Here is a 16,749-nt window from a genome sequence, read left to right as displayed (position 1 = left end):
GGTTAGAGAAATACCTCAACGACTTGAGCTATTGGCTACTTCCCGCACGCAAAAGCGTTGCGGTATAGGGCACATTACGTGCACGCGTGATGAAAAATAATTTAAATCACGTAGATACCACAAATGTTCTATGGATCAAAAACAACATCATTTTTATCCGGAAGACCCTAATTCTTGGTGCGACTGGCTAAAGCAGAAAATAAGCTCAATAGTCATGTACATCAATCTACTTTGCATCCAGAAGTCCAAAAACTATTAAACCAATTTATAAAGACTTGACTAACATAAAATTTATTGAAAAGTGGAGAACACACGCAAAATTTTATCGATGGTTTCCGTGTACGTCGAAATGCCGAAAACTCTCGCCGTAACTGGGTCGGGACAGACGTCTTCTCGACGGTTCGCACGGAAGAGAACGAGTGAGGTTGCTCTACAATTTCGTAAATTGTGTAAAGTCGCATGCCTCGGGACGAGGAACACTTGCGTTCTGCCATCGGCCTGCCCGTTTGGTGTTAGTGCAAAGCCCGCCATTAGCGACATTTTGGTGTAGAAATTACAGCAGTCAGTGTCAAGCGTGAGAGTCTCCCGAGCGCGACCCATTTTAACAAAAAAAAAAACTTAATTTTACGTCCTATAGACAGAGAAGGGTTCTTAAACAGCTTAAGATATTGATGAAGAAACTAACCCATTTACATAACAAATAACTATAAATGCAAAAAAATGTTCTATATGATTGTTCCACAAGTTGGTGCGTTGTTCCGGCAGCTCCTATTTGGCACATGCAAATACCATATCGCCAAGTTCTGACCTGCAAGAGGATTACCATACAAAGTGCCAAAATAAGTTTACGGCATTATCTAAGAAGTACAGATATTATTTAATGAATGAAAGGTTTAAAAATGTTTAAATTTTTTACCAAATCAAAGATGATATCATTCACGGAAGAATCTTTAAAAAGAATGTAAAGGTCTTCCCAAGATCAGAACAGATAATACGCAATAAAAAAGCAACGAAGGGTGTACTTGTTTTTTTTTGGTATCGCACTTCTCTATATAATTTTTGATTATGGAAGGGGGATCTTGTTTACCATTAACCCCTTCATTTTATTTTTTTCTGCTAAATAGTTGGAGCAACAAAATTTGCTCTAGTGCAAACCAATTAGCACAAAATAGCACTCAACCTTTTACCATGTCCCAACTCAATTTACGACAGTGGAAGGTCCAAGTTAATAGGGATTCGAACGGCGCATGAGAGTTTCGTTCCCGCCATCATCCGGATACGACGACGAGTGTTCAGCACTCTCTTTCTCTCTAACTGAAAAGAAAGTCGAGTGATCGAAAATAAATACGCCCGTTTGTGTGCGTTTGCGTGTGTGTGTATGTATATTTGTATGTGTGTGTGCGTGTGTGTGAGTGTAAAGGGGCCGCTCGTTCGTTTTCGCTCAACTACGACTCACGGTACTAGGACACGGTGTGGGGTCGACATGTCGACCTCTCGTGGACATCTCGCGTCGTGCCTTGCTCACGGTTTGGCGAGAAATTTATTCCGCGTGAGAAGGAACTCGCTTCAGACAGATCTCACGCAGCGAAGAGTTGTTCGCAGCGGTGTGTAATGTGTATCGCTGTATACCGACTCTCATCGACGAGGAGTAGAATCACTTTCAAGGTCCGCTGGCGCGCACTCGATGAACGCGCGATCGTCCTTCGGATAATATACGTTTTTTTTTTCGGTTTTGGACTGGCGAGGAAGCCCTACGCGTTACCTGAGTATACCCAGGTGTATGGAACTCGAACGAGTCCTCCTCGCGAGGCCATGGTTCATGGCACAGCTCGCTTTCGCTCATTCAGTTCGCAGTGGCTGCAGCAGCGACTCAAGGTGCAACACGAGCGTGACTGTCAGGCTAACGAATAATGACAGAAGACGTCGGCAGGAACGAAGTCACAAGAGCTCGTACTGGCGCAGATGCATCCGCTGGATAATGTCCCGGCAATCGTTGAACACTCTCTTGATGTTCTCCGTGTCGACAGCGCACGTGAAGTGTGGATAACAATAGTGCTTGCCGTCACCGCTCGCTGTACTTATGCGCTAGACAAACAAGCAACAACGTCAGAGTATATGTTCGGTAGCGATCATTAATCCAACGCGCGTATTACGTGGATTACGTGCGCATTATATACTTACGAGAAACTCGTCCCTTATAAAGTACTTGGCCCTTATGACGTCAGGTATTTCCGCGGAATCCGTTATTCCGGGCTCAACTGGTGTTTGGTAGCGCGAGAATTCCGGAAAGTAATCTTCCAATTTGTGCTTGCCTGCTTTGACCTTTTCTGCTAATAGATCTTGCTTGTTTAGGAACAGGATCACCGAGATTGTGCGGAGCCACCTAGGGGGAAAAAAGATAACATCCGTCGGAATCAAAAGGAATATCGATATCATGGATTTTTACCCGATGTAAAATGGAGATGCGTACCGATTGTTCCAGATACTTTTAAAGAGATCGAGACTTTCCCTAAGTCTCAATTTTGTAGGGTCTTCCCTGAGTACCATGTTGTAACTACTACACGCCGTGACAAATATAATCGCCGTAACATCGTTGAAACACTGTATCCATTTTCTTCTTTCGTCACGTTGGCCGCCGACGTCGAACATACTGTAAAATCGAGAAAATGCTCACAATCAAAATATCGGCGTTGCGAACCGCGTCTAACGAAAATAAGAGTTCATGTCCTCATCCATTTAAGATTAATATTGCAAAAAGCTATGTAAATTATATTCCCAAGTACTTTGATTTCTTACATGTTAGATGAAAATAGACCTTAAATCCAGTCGTTTTAGTATTTGCACAATTAGTTTAGGTCCACAACCTTGCCGCAAGAAATTGATCAATCACAGTCGATTATTTTTAACATATTTGATTATGATTGGCCAATTTCTTACGGTTTTATGGCTTACGGCCTCTTAGAGCAAGATTATGGGCCTAAACTTACGGATCTTCTCAAAGAGCGCTTAAAGTTTAAAATTGCCAAATGCACGAATTTCTCGAGTATATTTATATTTGCTAGAAGCAAAACGGCTACACGAGCATAGCGAGAGAGGCGACAACAAAGGGGTGTGGTGGGTCTGTAGAAAATAATGCGGGGCGTCGTACGTGACCTGCGAGTGAACGCAAAAAGGGAAAATGTTACAGTTGCGGAGGCGTTGACGCGGTTAACGGATTTCAGCTTTCACGTTATAACAGTGTAAGTCTTGCTAACAGCGGGCGTAATACATAGAGATGCTAGGCTAAGATGCGCGCCACCGCCACCGCCACCACCGCTATCGCCGTCGCCGTCGCCGTCGCTTTGCGTTTATATTTACCGTCGGCCGATGTGACTGTAATATATCGGCTATATATAGCCACACGACATTGAAGTAAAACGCGCGCGGGTAACAGCATGTCGCGCATTATGGGACTTACTGAAAGTTTACTTTGTCGACCTGAAACCGCGTCTCAAAAATGCCAGACGTGAGGACTCGACACCTGAGGATGTCCTGGAACAAAACGAAAGCATATACTCGTTATGTTGATGGTTACGCACACAAGTATTGTACATATATGAATAAAGAGATGCGGGATGGCTTTGTGAGTGCCAAGATTGCCAAGCGAGGATCTAACAATAAGATCGGAGTAATTTTATTTTTTAAAGACGTAATATACGCGGGATAAAAAAATTTTTTTCAATATCGAAAGTCTCAAAATTACGCTCATAATCATCATTATTGAAGGATTAAAATAAAAGAGAAACAGATAATTACCTGTTCCGTGGGCGTGTAATCTGGCTGTTTTACGATGGCTACTTTATCTAGAAAACTGAAACAGAATGAAAGCGGAATTAGTGAGATTTACCTGCGAGTGTCAAATTAGATAATTTGTAATTTTTCAGAAGATTCGTTGCAAATATTTGCAGAGTACGCGCGTGTTTTTTTTTTAATATTTATTCGACAACATGCTCAATAATTACATGTGCTATGGCATCCGCCATAGTATTTCTATGAATATTCTGTGCGTTGCGCGTGCCGAATGAAAAAACGAAAAGATGCGCATTCAACGCACGTTTGAAATGAAGTACGTTACCAATTCGAGAAGGAACAATTGCAAATTTTTATTGCTACTTTGCAGAAATATAACTTGACTCTTCGTGAAATATACGCGGTGTTTCAATTTATGATTTATATTAAGAGAAAAGAGAGATTCTCGTAAATTATTACATTATTTCCTGACACTATTATAAATCTCCTAATTTGTCAATTTGTGCCGCAAGTTATATGTAAAAAAAAAAGAAACAATATATCCATACCTACGATAACATAAATTCGTCAAAATCAAGTTGAACTATTAATTTTGATCGATGCCGGGGCATTCGCGATAACAATCATTGTCAATCAACCGCATCGTTATCGTGAGAGCCACTCCATGCACGCGTCCGTATGTGGTCGAAAACATGTCTCTTTCGTGTGTGATGTGAATCAAATTTTTGTCATTGAAATCTTGGGTTTTCGAACGTGAACAATTCGCAAGACGTAAAAAATGTTTTAATGTGCACTCAACAGTAAAATTATAGCATTACTTATTCTGCCCCCCCCCCCCAAAAAATAGGCAAATTTTAAAAGTTTAACTTCGTCAAAAATGATCGTAAAAAAATTTGTAAAAAAGCATTCTAAAGCTTGAAATCTCTACTTTGAAAATAGTAATTGATATTTCGATTTGATTAATTTTTTACGAAGTTATGCTGATACAAACGAAAGTGCGTCAAAAATTTTTACTAACTTTGAGAAGTTCCATGGCGTGAATTAAAAATCGCATAAAAATTTGGTTTACAGTATTCGAAAACGTGAACTTTTATCTTTAATTTCCTTTTTTGTTGAGCTCTGTTCATCAAGTTAATCAACATTAAAGCAAAAAGGATTTTTGCTACAATGTTGAATAACTCGGTGAAAAAAATCGTACAGAGCTCAACAAAAAAAATGAATTAAAGGTAAAGATTCACGCTTTCAAATGCTGTAAATTTTTATATGATTTTTAATTCACGTCATGGAATTTCTCAAAGTTAGTAAAAATTTTTGAGATTTAACGCACCTTCATTTGTGTCCGTACAATTTCATAAAGAATTAATCAAATCAAAATATCAATTGCCATTTTCGAAATTAGAGATTTCAAGCTTTAGAATACTTTTTTACAAATTTTTTTACGATTATTTTTGACGAAGTTACACTCTTTTGAAATTTGCCTATTTTTGAGGGGCAGGATAAGTGATGCTTTAATTTTGCTGTTGAGTGTATAATGCGCATCGTAAGAAATACGTATGAAAGATGTACTCTAGAAGTGATAAGTACCACATGCGTGTAATTCAAATCTCATTGTTAAAATAAATCGTATATACGATTTGTATTTTGTCGAGATTCAAGGAGAATCCAGAATTTAAATTACATTATTTGACAAAGACAGACAGCTTACATCGCAAAAGCAAAGAAATTCGACGTAGAAATATCGAAAGGCAGAAAGAATGCAAGAAAGATATGCAAGACGATCTTGTCGTTATGGAATTCTTCTCCGCGCATGTATGTATACACTCGTTTTTATCTATTTCTTGCGAAGTGCATAAAAGAGGTCTGTACATAACACTACGTCGCTTTTCATATGCCTTTGCAGTTCCATTACACACGTTGCTTCGGTCGTACGTACGGGGAGTTTCTCAAAATTTCAAACACTCGTATATTTTCAAAAGTATAATTTTTCTAATATGTGTAAAAAAAAAGGAAGTATGTGCCGACGTGTGAGAGTAGAGGCACAAATTTAAAAACCTAATCCGAACTGAAGCTACTTTTTTCTACGTTATTTTTTGATGTGCATGTAAGATAAACGTCCCATGTGATCGGATATGTCCGAGTATTTGAACAAAATTTTATATTTGTTTATATTATTAATCTCAAACTTTTTTTTAAAGTAATTTTTAAATATAATTAAATTATAATATTGTAATGAAAAAAGCATTTAAAATTAATAATAATAATAATAATAATAAATCTCATTTAAGTGTCCGGACATAAAGTACATGTCCGATTTTGATACATTTACCTTAGATGCTCGATATATACTTTGAATTATATAATCCCCGAACTCTCTCGACGTAAAATTGTTTGTATGAGAACGAGGGCGAAAGATGCTGAATACATTTTAAATTACACATGACGATATTTGTGTGCATGCGCAGTTTAGTCAGCATTGAAACGTTTCTAATCACTCGCACCAATTCGCGAGTTCAAGTAACGCGAACAAAAAAGAAATCTTAACGCGCGCGTGAGCTTAGATATCTTTCGACGTCAACTGCGTGCCCGTTTATAAGATTCGTGTACGGTTCGCTTTCATAGATTTGTAATTGCGCTAGCAAAGGGCGTGTTTAAAACGCATCGTGCGTAAAGATTCTCTAACGATTATTTTTTATGGCTGACTGTTATCATTTCATTCAAAAGAATAATTCGACCGAGAACTTGTATTTAATTAAAACTCAACGCTCGGCGGCGAAGAGTGACTTATTTCTTGAGGGATATAATAAAGCGTATTAGATTACGCAACAATAAATCGTATTATTATAACGTGACGATCTTTTGTAGCTGTTATTCGCGATATATTATCGCATTATATACATATAATAGTTACACTAGTTGTACGAGGAACAGCGTTATATACTGACCGCATAATATTATATACGTCCCTCGGTGTAGAACCGCGGGATAATAATAAACCATGTTATTATATTCGCATCGATCTTACGACTATTGCTCGCAGTACGATATCCATCAGATTGTTACAATTATATCAGACACACCGCTGTACAACTGCATCGCATTATGCATGTATGTATCTCGGACTCGCTGAAATAGAACCACGCGGGATAATAATAAACCCGTATTATCTCATTTGCATCGATTTCCTGTCTGGATTACGATTGAGTGTACCGTGTTATCGATAGTATCTCGACGCGTTCTCGCCGTTGCTAAAATTCTCGTATGTCTATTATAATACATTACAGAGGAAAGCGCGTAACGCAATTCTCTCGACATAAGAAAAGAAAAAGGAAAAAGCGAGGAGGGGTAAGGGGGGGGGGGAGGAGGCAGAGACAGTGATGACATTGGAACACGAGAGGTACAGAATCGCGGTACTGCATGGTGGGCCTCGCTTTTATAACCGTTTAGGTTTAGGGTTTAGACGGAATTACGGGCCAATAACGTTTTCAGAGGCGGTCCGCGGTCGGAGCCCTCCGACACCGTGTCAACTTTCCTCTTTCGATCGAGCTGCGTTCCTGGGTCGGCCGGGCTTGAGCCGATCCTGTCTCCCTCCCTCTCTCTCTCTCTCTCTCTCTTTCTCCTCGGCACTGCTCCACCAGAGCGAGAGGAGTGCCGTGCTCCTGGCTGCTCGGTATAGAGTCTCAGACACGTATAGGGGATGCCGCAGGATCCTGCAGGAAGCGCGTCGACGATAGCGCCGCATATCGCGACGAAGAACGGAAGCGGATGCTGAAGAAGGGCAGAGAGTATCGGGAGCGCCCAAGGGAATCTCCCTCCCTTCCGCCCTCTCTTTCTCGTTATTTCGCATCCTGTGTTTGTTCCTCGCGCTCGCCCGCGCTCACCCTTCCTTTCTCCACCCTCTATCACCCTTTCGGAGAGCGTACACTCTCTTTCTCTCGTGCGCGTTCAGGTATACGAGCGCGTATATGCACGTTCTTTCTCTGTGCTGGGACTCTCTCTCCCTTCACGCGATCCAGCTACCCTTCCTGCGCGCCGAGGGCGGAGGAAGCCCACCGAGAGGGAAAATCGATCCTCGACGATGTCCTACCCTAACCCCAACCCCTCGGCCTCGCCGGGTGTGCATACACGCCCCTCTGGCACCCACTTTCCGCGATCCGGGTCATGGGTCACTGCCACCGCTCGTTCTCTGTTCGCCACCAATCGTACGCAAGGATTTAACCCTGCGTGTGCTATTTATCGCAGAAGATGTTATAAAACCCCTCCTCTTTTAGGAGATAATTGAAGGTGTTCGCGTATTAGAGTATAGCAGTAACCATAGGCATTTGTTAATAGCTTGGTACTTTCCCACGTTGTTACGTATTTGTAAGATACAAAAAATAATTAAATACCAATAATGATTTTCTCAATGAAAAAAAAAAATCAAGAGGATCATTGATAAAATACAGATTAAATAATGATGTGGTAAATATAAAATTTAAAGATATGAAATAATTTTGTGTAAGAGAAGAATATCATAATACATACACTACCAAGTCAAATGTGGATGTTGGTTTTTTCATCAAGAAGTGTGCAGTAGATAAATGAAAAAAAAACACTTGGCCGTTGAATGCACTCAACAGAGATGATAATATCGTATGACAATAAGTATATCGACGACACACTAAATGTTAAGGCAACTGCAAAACTATAATTTGCTTCTAAAGAATAGCTATTAGTGTAATGCTGTCTTTTCTCTGTATAATTAGTTTGGTATTATATTTAAACCAACGCAGAAAATTTCAACTTTTTTCACAGGAAGACTTTTGAATAAACTTTTCATACGTGTGATTCGATTATAAATATATACTTTCTTATTATATTACATGTTTTTTGTTTAATTTGTATTATTATATTGATTCACACAAATTTATATATATATATATATATATATATCTCTCTTTCTATACTCTTCTTAATAAATTAAACACAGATACATCAATGTTACATAACTTGACGTTACTCGAAGTATAGGTATTATGTCATAACGTACTTTTCGAAGGTCCCCGTGGAAATAAGAAGCACTCATTATAGCCAAAAGGGAAATCGCGCAATTTGTCTTAATTGTAAAAGGAATACTATGGTTACAAACGAAAGAGAGAGAGAGAGAGAGAGAGAGAGAGAGAGAGGGGGGAGGGAGAGACAGAGAGAGAGGTACACTAAGTTTCCATAATGCTCGTGATATAAAAGGAAAAAAAAATGATCCGCGCGGATCTGCGTGTCTATACGGTCGCAGGTCGTATAAGCTCGCGCGAGAAGGTAGGTCATGGAATTGGCGCGCTCCGCCAGAAATGAGGCTATCGACCTGCAGAGAATTGAAAGAGGAAGGAGGTCGTGACCTACACTGGCGGGCTGCTGCTGCTGCAAAACGATTTTCTTGTTTTCGTGCTCATGTTAACCCTCCGCTGAGACCTTGAAGTGAACAAATGTTACAACGTTGTTTCTGACGACAATTTGGACCAAGTCGAAATGCGTATCTATAATGTCAACGAGAAATAATAAACGTAGTCAAGTATTGCTGTACGAAATTGCAGGTCGTGCCCGAAATTTGCGTGCATTTCGAAACGCAGTTAAATAAAGCAATGCAATTTACCTTTTTAGCAATGCTGCTCAATTATCGATAACATGCTGCTCTTTCTCATCCCACAATTTCTTTAGAAAATAGAACGTAAGATCTTTTTCTTAAAAAAAAAAAAAAAAAAAAAATAGCGACATACAAAGTAGCTGTAAACTGTCATACATACAGGAGACTCACCGTATCTTTTTTTATTAAAGCGTTGTATTGTATATAGCGTAAAAGAGCCTGTAATAGTCTCTTGGCAAGAGTTTTTACATTTCTGCGTTCATTTAATTATTCTCTATCAAACTCTTTATCGCTACAAGAGAGAGCCAGTACGGAGCTTCGTATGCGATTGACAAAATGCCGCGTCGAATTTTTTTAACCGTTTCCATAGTTAAAGGTTCAACGTTCGACGTCCGCTCGCGAAGAATTAATTCGCGACGACAAAGTGAGGAAAACGATGAAAACCGGATCGTGCGCGATAATAACGTATATCGACTGAACTCGGATGGCACGATGCGAGTCGAACGTGCCACACGCCACGCCGCGTTTGATGTCGACAGCTAGTGAAGCCCCTTCGGTGCGCTAAGCTCTCCAGCCACGTTATTGAGCACGATAGAATATTATACACGAGGTGTTAATCCAGCTTCATATAGACAGTCAATTCCGAGGATAGTTTCCTTTAACGAGATTGGCCGTCATTCTCACCTTAACACCATTTCCATTCTCAATTTCTTCGATATGAAGGGTTGAAATAGATTTTCAAGATAAATTGTAAATTTTCTAGAATAATACATATTTTATCCAATTTCTTTTAACCAAGTTCAATTAAATAGTCTCAAACGGCATTGACCACCAATCTTCTACGCGATCCTCCTATCTCGCTAACATATGCATGTATGTATTATGCGATGACACACCCGAGGCACCCCGTATGTAGGGTTGGTGGTCGGAAAGTGGGTAACGGTTTAACTCCTAGAACTATATCTACTCGACATGTAGATGTAGGGTCGACGTATAATCAGTATGCGGCAGCTTATGCATCAAACCGCGCCGCCACGAATCCATCGTACCTTTCGTACGATGTAAGGTGTATAGTGTACCCCCGACGCGAATCAATAATGTTGCAACGAATCTCCCGAGTCACGGCAGACTAGGCCATGTGGAGGAATTCAAGATTGGACGAAAAATTTCTCAAATCGCGTAACGGAGAAAATCAGGGCCGCGCCACACCGCGCGTCGCGTCGTGGCGAACTCAAGAAGGCTCGCTCTCTTCGTAACTCCTGGGGTTTAAGGGGATGCTGGAGCGACGGTCAAACTTGATCGACGTCGATAAAACGGATTTTTAACTCTAAATAAAATATTACGTACATTAAGAAAGCATTACACAAAACATTATGTACATTAAGTAAACCATTAAGTAAAGCGCATGTACATTTCTTGCTCTGCTGTATTCTGTATATCGCATGAATGCAAGGTTATGTACACTCAAATCATACTTTTCCTGTCATTTCTCTTGTAAGTTTTAAAATCATAATTTGAAGGTTTCGTGATTCTTATAAATTATTCAAATACGGTAAGGTACTTCTTGTTTGGATATACTTCTATCTTGAATTCATTTATATATATATGTGAAGAATAAATCTATACGTGGTACAATTTTTGTTTTAAATTTTTATACAGATTTATACTTTTTCCCAAAACTATTTATGTTTTCTCTTTTTTATTATGAAGAAGAATTTTTTATTCTGTACAACGAAATGGTTGGAAAAATACGAAATGAATGTTCCGTCGGTAACTCCAGCATCCCCTTAAGAGGGATAAGATTAAAGAAGCGATCCGATTACATTTTAATCGTTTTAGAGTCACGAGCGATTCTATTCGATATCGTGTGCGAGAGATTCCGATAATCCCACTCTCCTCGCTGCTGTTACAAATTGCAGCTTTGATGCTCGCGCGCAATCATTCGTTCGAATTGCAAATATTTAATGGACCTGGCAGTTTCAGCCACGCGCGCGCGCGCGCGCGGATCACCCTGATGTCGTCAGCGTACGGCGACTTTCAACATTAAACATTTTCTTTGTCTTCCGTACTTGGGCTGGCATGTTCTTCTCTTACAAACAAGTCCAACAATACTTGGCTTTTGACACTTGCCTTGCCTAAAAAAAAATGCTGATTTTTCTTCCTCTCCTCTTTTTGTCAAATTTTTTCCAATAATACCGCAAGTATCGCGAGCGGTAATTATTAACAGTTTCTATTTTTTAGAATATTGTATTTCTTATATAAATATGATAAGATTCCTTTTTTTTTATTTTTACAATAATTACGTTCTTTTTACTGATGAAATATTTAACTTTTTATCACTTTTATTTTTATAATATAATTTATTCGCTTAGACTGCCTTTAATGGATAAGAAATGCTGGCACTACTAGTGTTGATTAAATCAGAAAAATCCATTGGATGATTGTAGAAAAGTTGACACGCATTGTCAAAAGGAATGAAAAAGTTCTATAATCGCGTGTGTCGTTAAATTTTTCATTCGATGGAATTCTCGTTTGCTATCATCATCTCATAAGTGCATTACACGGTAAGTCGTAAACGGCTTAATCATATATAGATATCTATTATAAGGACGAGACCAAAATGGAATATGATCATGTTATGATTACGACAAATACTCTGTTGAATACAATATTATAAGTTTCATCTTTCCTCATCTCTTCCTTTTCTATATAAATCAAATATAATTCAAGTTTATTTGTATTTCTCGCGCGCACGTTAATACTCCCCCTGGTTCCATCGCTTTTAACCACTTTGAGGATACTTATGTGAGATAAGAAAAAAGAAAAGAATCCCTTTTTCATTGTCGTCGATCAACGTATCGTCGATGAAAAAGAGAAGCGCACGAGAACGGCTGTCTATCCAAACATTTACGAGCTCGCGATATAGACATTATAGACTAGTGCCTAAATATAGCGGCGCGTGTTTCCCTTTTTAAGACGCGTCGAGGTGTGTTATCACGTAATTGAAACGTCGCTTACTTCTATCATCGAGTCGAGACGCGCGCACAGTTAAAATATGTTAACAAGGACACACACACGCACGCACGCATACACGGAATTGTTTTTTCTCCTTTTTTCGACATAACGATTACGCAGTTATCCTCGGCTTTTTATATATCTCGCATTGACACTGAAGATCATTCGATCCGAAAATGATTCCCATTAAATCAACAATTAATAATCCTTCGTTGTACACGGTAATCATGTGACGGACAAATATTTATTCTCCACACATTGACTCAGATTTGTGATGATATTTTCGTGAAGGAGTATCATATCGTTGTGCCATATTTAGTGCACGTAAGAAGGTTACATACTTTTACTAGGTCACTTTTACTATGTTTGTAAACGCGCGCTCGCTATTTCTTTCTCGGATATCTTTTCGAGTAAAGATTCATGAAAAATTTACCAGCTATTCCTATTGCGACGTGTCTAAAATGAGTCACGAAAAAGATTTTTAGATGTGATAAAATTCACATTTAAATTAATAAAATTGCATGTATTCGTATATACTGTACGTTCGCGAATAGACGAGCGTATTTTTAATACATATACTAGGTGCAGTCGTATAGAAATACGCGGACCACTACATGCGGCTTATAGATACTACAAGATTATAGACATCTTGTGTCTCCGTCATCTACGAATATGTAGGGAACACTATATCTCACCGGAGCGCGATGCCTAAAAATACATCGCGCTATTTTTACTGTCAACGATTCCTGCGCTGCACATGAGAATGAGAGAGAGAGAGAGGGAGAGAGAGAGGGAGGGAGAGAGCGCTGCACCGCCGAGTCGCCGCACTAATGGAGAAAAAAAAAGAGAAAATGCAAGAAATCCACGATAATGCGATTATGAGTGATACGAAACATTGATGAAGGTAAGAGAGAAAAAATGAAAAATAAAGATTCGTCGTGCTTTCTCATCACTCATTTAGTGATATACCACTAACTGTTCAAATAGAGAATTCGGTTGACGGAAATATTACATACGTTTTCTCTCATCTTGCGATATTTACGTACTGCAAGGCAGCATTAAAAAATATAATAATTATTCCGATTTATTCCGTTTCTGGTAAACAAAGAGTACTACACGATTCCACAGAAGAGGATACTGATATACAAAAACTGTCAAATTAAAATCTTTGACAACTTGACAGGTGAAAAACAGTCACATGTTGATTATTGATTAAAGTCGTAGTTTACATTGGGAAGATTTACGTCTTTTCCTTTGTATGTGTGAGTGTATATGTTAAAAAATCTAGTGCAATATCCCTTGCGTTTGAAATCGCATGCGATCGGCTGCTTAATCCTCGTTAGTCAGATACAATCGCTATCGTAAATTCATCGAATTACGCGACGACGCCGCTTTATGTAACTAAGTCAACGCTCGTATCATTGAATTAGCGCACAAAAAAGCTCGAGGTTGGGTCAATTTGTCGAGAGAGTCTCTGGATAAACGGGTGGCCTCTATTAAAGTGATTACCTTGTTAAGGCATTGTTTCCATTGGCATTAAATCGGTGTCACAAGTCTATAAATACACGCGCGTATACCGTGTGTGTGTGTGTGTGTGTGTGTACACACACACACACACACACACAATGACTTTTTTATTTTCTCTAGTAATTTAGCAATTATAATAAATTTGTCCACGCATGTAAAAAATGGAAAAAATTTTTTTTAAACAAAGTTGTATTTGTCAAGTAGATATATTATTGAACGATAGAATGGAAAAAATGATCAAGCTGCGCTTTGTTAAACGAGATTTGTTCTAAAAAAAGACCTTACGCGCCTAACGACGACAAATCCGCAATGTATAATGGTGTTATCGACGTGTAAACGTTATCTTACTCGATTTCTTATCGTACACGTGATATCACCCCCGTAGCAGATTACAATAACCGCATCTCGTACTCTTCACGTATAGGCAGATTCAACAATCGGCGATCGAGTCGACGAACGCAAGTTTGTATAGAAAAAGAATGACTTACTATTTGGCGCAATCGATAAGTTGATATTCGTTACTCCTCTCGAAGCTTTGCTGAACGCCCCGATCTTTCCAAAGTGTTTCGACGATTTCGTAGAATTCCTGAAAGAACACATCAATCGATCAATGACTCGCTTTTGCAAATCTTTTCGAGAAAGAAATCTACTCATTCCATTGTTTCTATAGGGATCGAGAGGAAAGAGCAATGTGTATAACACATAATATAGATATAGGTATCGTAGCTTTAAATCGAAAAGATGAAAATGTAAATCTTTCAAAATTTTTCAAAGATATAGATATAGGTAGGTAAAGCAACCCACGAACGATTCTCGATTGCGGCGTAAAGACTCCGTCGGCGAATTGAATGACATGAGTAATACGATCTATTCACGTAGGTATATTTATAGTGCATTTATCGCCGTCTTTATTGCACAGGATCGCCGGACTGCTGTAACGTTTAATGTTTAATTAGTGGTTAACTCGCTGCGGAAAAACGTGCCCGCAAAGTCCGCGACTTGTTGAAGAATGTAGTTGAATCTATATGCGAGAAATGTGTAACAAGCGTTGTTTCAATCAACCGCAAAGATTCAATTTTAACGTTGTGATGCATTGAAAAAAATATTTCGAAAAACAATGTCGTTATCTCGACTGTAAAAGCCATCAAGATTTTTCTCAATTTTACGTGAAAAAATTTGCAAATTGGAAATACAGTTGGAAGAGTTGTAACATACATTCTTATTCATGTTCCTCTGATTGCCTATATAATTATTAAAAATTAAAAACTCACTAGAATTCTTTATTCTTTAAACAATTAAGGAACTGATACGTTTCTCGAGGCACTATTACATAGCTGTATATTCAAAATTCATATGCATCTTCTACTAGGCGCATTCCACAGTCGCATTATAGACTATACGTTTAGTAGTACAATACTAGTTAAAATCGCGACTTGAATGTTACGTAAATAATGGCGACCACACAAGGTTATGCTTTGCGTTACTGATGGAGGATGTCAAGCGCATTAATAATTCAGATGTTATTCGGGAAACTCGGTTTCCTCATTTGCGTGGGTGGTTTTGCGGAAGGTTGGCGCTTTGGTTCCCGTGACATAACATACATTGAAAGTCTCGAAAATTGAGGAAACGATGGGGTAGAGAATAGAGTTCTTCTTCTTAAAGAAAACTAAACTTCTTGTTCGTTTTTCGTTCGAACTTATGTTCGTAATGAAATGTCAAACATTATAATTTCGGATATATGTTAAAAATAATTAAATAATTGAAATAAAATAAAATACAATAATAATAATCTAACAAAGAAAGGACAATAAGAGTCAGATAGTAAATAAAATAAAATAAAGCGGTTAAAACATTTAAGTAACTTTAACTGTGTATATACACAGAAATAATTGAAATACAATAAATAAATTAGAAGTACTTAGCCGCTTATGATGTTATAAAAATGATAAAAACGCAAATTTGTAAAAAAACGCAACTAGTTTCGACTCCAAGGATTGAGTCATCTTCAGACGTCCAAAAAGAAAAGAAAATTCATTGAATCTCTCCTTCCATACATACAGTCAAATCATAAAAAGATCACCAACTCCTCGATTTTCTTTATTATTGAATAACATTGATAATAAAAGATGGAAAGATCTTATATTAGACCAATGTATCAAACGAAAAATTATTTACACAAAATCGATTCGTCAGTTAACAGAGTGTATAATGAGAACAAACAAAAGTAAGACATAAAGTAAAATTTAAAAAATTGAAAAAAAGAGCCATGATAGCGGATACTTATTATATTTAAAGACTGAATATTAAAATTCTATTGTGCAGCTACTGTGACTGATGAAACTATACAAAGTTTTTTTTACAAATTTGCGTTTTTATCATTTTTATAACATCATAAGCGGTTAAGTACTTCTAATTTATTTATTGTATTTCAATTATTTCTATGTATATACACAGTTAAAGTTATTTAAATGTTTTAACCGCTTTATTTTATTTTATTTACTATCTGACTCTTATTGTCCTTTCTTTGTTAGATTATTATTTTATATAAAGAGTCCTTTATTTTTCATTTTATTTTAAAATACAATAATGTTATCTGGTAAACATTATATCCATAACTGCAATATTTTTAAGTTGAGAGTTTCTCGTGATCAATGACACGCTCTTGTAAACGGTGCGAATATTAAAAGTTGTCGAGTAATTGTGATGCAAGTATGCCGGTCCGCGTGCATAAATCAACGTCGAAACAACGTAAAGTATTATTAATTATTTGAGCATTCATGGAGTTGCACTCTTTCTCTCTC

The 16,749-nt window shown here is 38.1% G+C and overlaps 1 protein-coding gene across 2 annotated transcripts in view; it reads right to left on the bottom strand.

Moving 5' to 3' along the window:
* Positions 1-1,021: 1,021 nt before the first annotated feature.
* The window catches only part of Galphas (G protein alpha s subunit), a 29,761-nt gene continuing 14,033 nt past the window's right edge, over positions 1,022-16,749 (bottom strand). For both annotated transcript variants that reach the window (XM_018551366.1, XM_018551367.1), the window contains 6 exons: positions 14,437-14,534; positions 3,796-3,850; positions 3,458-3,531; positions 2,471-2,650; positions 2,182-2,383; positions 1,022-2,085 (listed from right to left, as the gene is read on the bottom strand). In XM_018551366.1, the coding sequence (XP_018406868.1) occupies positions 1,939-2,085; positions 2,182-2,383; positions 2,471-2,650; positions 3,458-3,531; positions 3,796-3,850; positions 14,437-14,534 (756 nt within the window). In that variant the 3' untranslated portion in view covers positions 1,022-1,938. The remainder of the gene's footprint in view (positions 2,086-2,181; positions 2,384-2,470; positions 2,651-3,457; positions 3,532-3,795; positions 3,851-14,436; positions 14,535-16,749) is intronic.

Source organism: Cyphomyrmex costatus, unplaced genomic scaffold, assembly GCF_001594065.2.
Source record: "Cyphomyrmex costatus isolate MS0001 unplaced genomic scaffold, Ccosl1.0 scaffold14, whole genome shotgun sequence".
NCBI classification, from domain to species: domain Eukaryota; kingdom Metazoa; phylum Arthropoda; class Insecta; order Hymenoptera; family Formicidae; genus Cyphomyrmex; species Cyphomyrmex costatus.
Note: the sequence above shows the minus strand (reverse complement) of the source record. Positions and strands in the feature narration are given on the sequence as shown.